This window comes from Hevea brasiliensis, chromosome 11 (genome assembly GCF_030052815.1).
Source record: "Hevea brasiliensis isolate MT/VB/25A 57/8 chromosome 11, ASM3005281v1, whole genome shotgun sequence".
NCBI lineage: Eukaryota > Viridiplantae > Streptophyta > Magnoliopsida > Malpighiales > Euphorbiaceae > Hevea > Hevea brasiliensis.
Genome location: NC_079503.1, coordinates 75,423,418 through 75,427,961, shown reverse-complemented (window position 1 = coordinate 75,427,961; position 4,544 = coordinate 75,423,418). Strand labels below are relative to the sequence as shown.

General features: G+C 32.4%; 1 protein-coding gene across 1 annotated transcript; it reads left to right on the top strand.

Annotated features, from left to right (window-relative positions):
* The first annotated feature begins 710 nt into the window (after positions 1 to 710).
* On the top strand, positions 711 to 3,550 carry LOC110664554 (G-type lectin S-receptor-like serine/threonine-protein kinase SD2-5). Its single transcript, XM_021824275.2, has one exon. It carries the CDS (start codon positions 805 to 807, stop codon positions 3,364 to 3,366), a length of 2,562 nt encoding a protein of 853 aa, XP_021679967.2. The 5' UTR covers positions 711 to 804; the 3' UTR covers positions 3,367 to 3,550.
* The last annotated feature ends 994 nt before the right edge of the window (positions 3,551 to 4,544 follow it).

The window sequence follows — 4,544 nt, the reverse complement described above, 5'->3', positions numbered from 1 at the left end:
GATAGTGGATTCTGATAGGTTATAGTTATAGTAATAGTGAGCTCTAATAGGCTAAAAGAATAGTGAGTTTTGATATATTATAGTAATGGTGAGCTCTAATAAGCTAAAATGATGGTAGGTTCTGATAAGTTAATAAAATAGTGGATCTGATAGGTTAAATGGACAGTGAAATAGTCTTTAATTGGTTGAAAATCTGGTGAAAAATGAGATGTTAGAAAGTTAGTGATATTCAATTAGATGATCAATGATAGAAGAGAGAGAAGTTATAAATTTTAAAATTCAAATATGAAAAATCTATAAAAAGAAAAACTAAATAGACATTACACGTCTAAAAAGTATTACGAATTTATTGAATTACCCCCTTTTTACGTTTTTGTATACAAAATTTTGTACACCAAGCATTTTCCCTTTATAAAATGCCGAAATGATTGACCTAGCCGCCATAATAGACCTAACCCATAGAGACAAGAATTCCTACCTTGTGAAGATGATGTCTTCTTTTTTATTATTATTATTATTATTATTATTATTATTGTGACAAAAAAGTTGCGATTTTAAATGATTCAATTATTAAGGTTGCAAGTCCAAAGAAAGCAACAGGCAAGTTATGTATTTATAGAAATCTGTAACTTCTATGCATATATAGTTTTATAATGACATATTTAACCTTTAAAATTTATTGCATAGATTTATATTTTTATTTCTTGATTTCTTTGCAATGCGTCACTTGTTTGCAAGTTTAACTAACTTCAGATTTTAACCCAAAGCACATACTTGCCTCTAGTTGTTGCAACTCATAAAATCATGGCTATTTGGACGACTTTGAAAGCTGTTATGCAGTTTCTCATCATCTTATTTCTTGCATTCTTCGTGGCAGCTCAAACTCCCACAGCACAAGTATCAACACCCACATCATGGACCAATAATATATCCCTACCATCCGTCAGTTATTCACGAATAATCCTCTCTGATGGAAATGCTAGTGCTGCATTATTTGAAAACAAAACGATTTCTTCCGAATCCATGGTTAGGGGTTCTGTTTGTGCATTTTACCCAGTTGATTATTTGAAGGATGATCAATTTGACCCAGATAGTGCTCGCTTCTTTCTTGTTGTTGCATTGTTAGAAACAAGTGGATATAATTTCCCAGATTTGTCCAATTATGGTCTTTCCAACATATGGTCAGCAAATAGAAATAAACCCGTCCGTGAGAATGCAACGTTACAGTTACTAGTTGATGGAAATTTGGAGCTAAGAGATGCAGATGGAAGTTTGGTTTGGTCTACCAATACATCTAACAAGTCTGTTGCAGGTATGAAGATGATGGACACTGGAAATCTTGTCCTCCATGATACCAATAACAATATTGTTTGGCAGTCTTTTGATCATCCAACAGACACATTGGTTCCAGGCCAGAAATTGGTGAGAGGGCAGAAGCTGGTGAGTAGTGTTTCAGAATACAATATCTCAGAGGGAAATTTCTATCTTTCTGTGACCTCTCATGGTCTGTTGGGTTTTTACCAAGCTAATGTCCCACAGATGTACCTTAAATTTTTCGATCATGTTTGGAACCTGGAAAGCATAGAACTAAAGTACAGTGGATCTGAGGATATTGCGTTATACGTCAATGCACCTGAGTTTGGAGCGCTTGGTTCGCCTTGGCTTTCTGCAAGTGTCTCTGTTCGTAGTAGACCTGGACTGTTCTTAAAATTTGAATCAAATGGGCATCTCATTCTTCATGACGGCAGTATGACGGTGGCTCATAATATGTTGACTAGCCATATTCCGGAATGCGATTACCCAACAATTTGCAACGATTATGAATTCTGCTCAAATGGAATGTGCTTATGTCCACCAGGACTTGCTCAAGGCGAACCCGAACTTGCTCAAGGCGAATCCGAATCCGGTTGTCCAGCAATCAATGCAACGACATGTGAAAATCTTGAATATCATTCTCTTCTTACATATCAAAATGTGTACCATTTCAGTTATATTGATGATGGTGCTGCAGCTCTGAAAGGAACGGACATAGAGAGTTGTAAGAAGGAATGCTTGAAAAATTGTTCATGCAAAGTTGCTTTATTTCGGCACGATTATAATTCTCTCTTAGGGGATTGTTTTTTACCCTCTCCAGTTCTTACGCTCATATATGACGAATACAGGAGACGTTACTATAAATCATCATATGCCTTCATCAAAACGCTCAACAACAAGGAAAATGGAAGAGGTTCCTCAAGATCAAAAATAGTAGCAGGATCAACTATCGGTGCCTTCTTTCTTGTGGGTCTGGCCATTGGCTTCTGGTTTGTGTTTTTAAGGAACAAAAGGGAAGAAGAGGAATATATGGAAGATAACTTTGATAAACTGTCAGGAATGCTCATGAGATTCACTTACCAAGAATTGATAGTAGCCACTGGAGATTTCAAAGAAAAGCTTGGAGAAGGAGGTTTTGGATCAGTTTTTGAAGGCACTCTTCAAAAGGGAGATAAAATCGCAGTCAAGCGCCTTGACTCTATAGGCCAAGGAAAGAAGGAATTCTTGGCTGAGGTCGAGACTATAGGAAGCATCCACCATGTTAACCTTGTGAGGCTAATTGGCTTCTGCGCAGAAAAAGTTCATAGGCTTTTGGTATATGAGTTCATGTGTAATGGGTCATTAGACAAATGGATTTTCAGTAAAGAACCGCTGCTACGACCTCCTCTGAACTGGGAAATTAGAATGACAATTGTTCTAAACATAGCAAAGGGGCTGGCCTATCTCCATGAAGAATGTAGACAGAGAATAGTACATTTAGATATCAAACCTCAAAATATACTATTGGATGAAGAACTTCGAGCGAAGATATCAGATTTTGGCTTGTGTAAGTTGATTGATAGGGATCAAAGCCAAGTGGTAACCACAATGAGAGGAACGCCTGGCTATTTGGCTCCTGAATTGTTTAGCTCTGTAATCACAGAGAAGGCAGATGTTTATAGCTTTGGCATTGTAGTCATGGAAGTAGTTTGTGGAAGGAAAAATATGGACAGGTCACAGCCTGAGGAATGCATGCATTTGCTCCCAATTTTCATGAGAAAAGCGGAGGAGGATCAATTGGTGGATATGGTTGACAGAAGCAATCAGGATATGCAATTTCATTACTCAGAAGCTGTACAGATGATGAAGGTAGCAATTTGGTGTCTGCAAAGTGATTACAAAAGGAGGCCTTCCATGTCAGATGTGGTTAAAGCCTTAGAAGGCAATTTGGATGTGGAAGCTTACCTAGACTACACCATCCATAATCCAATAAAAGTGGCAGCAGCAAGAAGAGAGGCAGAGCAGGGAACCGCAACTCCAATATTGCCATCTCTTCTATCTGGACCAAGGTGAGGAATGATGATTTTATTTGAAATCATGGTTTTTATTTCTTATTACTTATTTTAAGTTTGTTTGCTTTATATTTCAATCTGTCTGATTCTACTTATAAAGCAGCATAGCTTTAGATGCTATTTGGCTTGGTTCTCTTGTGTTTATTGCGACTGAATTATAATAAAAAATTTTTAAGATACATAGACACTAGCAGTTGAGCTTTTGTTCCTTATGATATTTCGAATTTTCTATATAATGGTCTTTGAAATATTGTGTTACACATGCATCAAATTAATATATATATATATATATATATATATATATATATATATATATATATATATATATATAATTTATTTATTATATTTAATTATATATAAATATAATGATTACATTAAAATTATATAATATATTATAATAAAAATGAAAAATATATGTGCAAAATTAATTTTAATTTTTTTTATTTCTACATCAATTTATTTTTTTATAAAGAATGAAAATTGTATCAAAATGGTCAAATCTGATCCAATTTTGTCTATTAATATCATTTTTTTTCATTATTATCGACATAGATTTTTTTTTCTAAATTAAAAAAATTTTACACTGTGCATACTTCTAATTTAATATTTTACTTAAAAAAATAAAGTAAGAAAATAAATGATAACGATTCTCAAAATAATAATAATAATACTAATATATCAATATTAATCCTTTATAAATGTAAATGATAACAGTCAATATGTTGTAATATGTGGCATAAAGCTAATTGCATAATATTAATTTTTCTTAAAACATAATTATAAAAGGTTAAATGATAAAAAAAATTATGTAACTTATCAGTTTTAGTCAAAATTTTTAATTTTATCAATTTCATTCTAAACTTTGTATATTTTTTCCAATTTTCGTATTAAATTTAATTAAAAATAATTAAAATCAATTGATAAAATTAGTTGAAATTTTTCACTCATTATCAATTTTAGCTAATCGTTCTAACTTAGTTAATTTATTCAATAAACAAACTTTATATTAATAGAAAAATATAATAATTAATAGCTATATTTAATATTATGATCTTAATTTTTAATTTTGTTCTCATTCCCTTTTTTCTTATATTTTTCATCATTTTATGTCGATTTTAAAGGCTAACAAATGAAAATTTTTAAATATTTAAACCTAAAATATGTATAAACAATCTACCA

Coding starts and splice junctions, on each gene's coding strand:
- LOC110664554 (XM_021824275.2), top strand. CDS start 805: ATGGCTATTTGGACGACTTTGAAAGCTGTTATGCAGTTTCTCATCATC.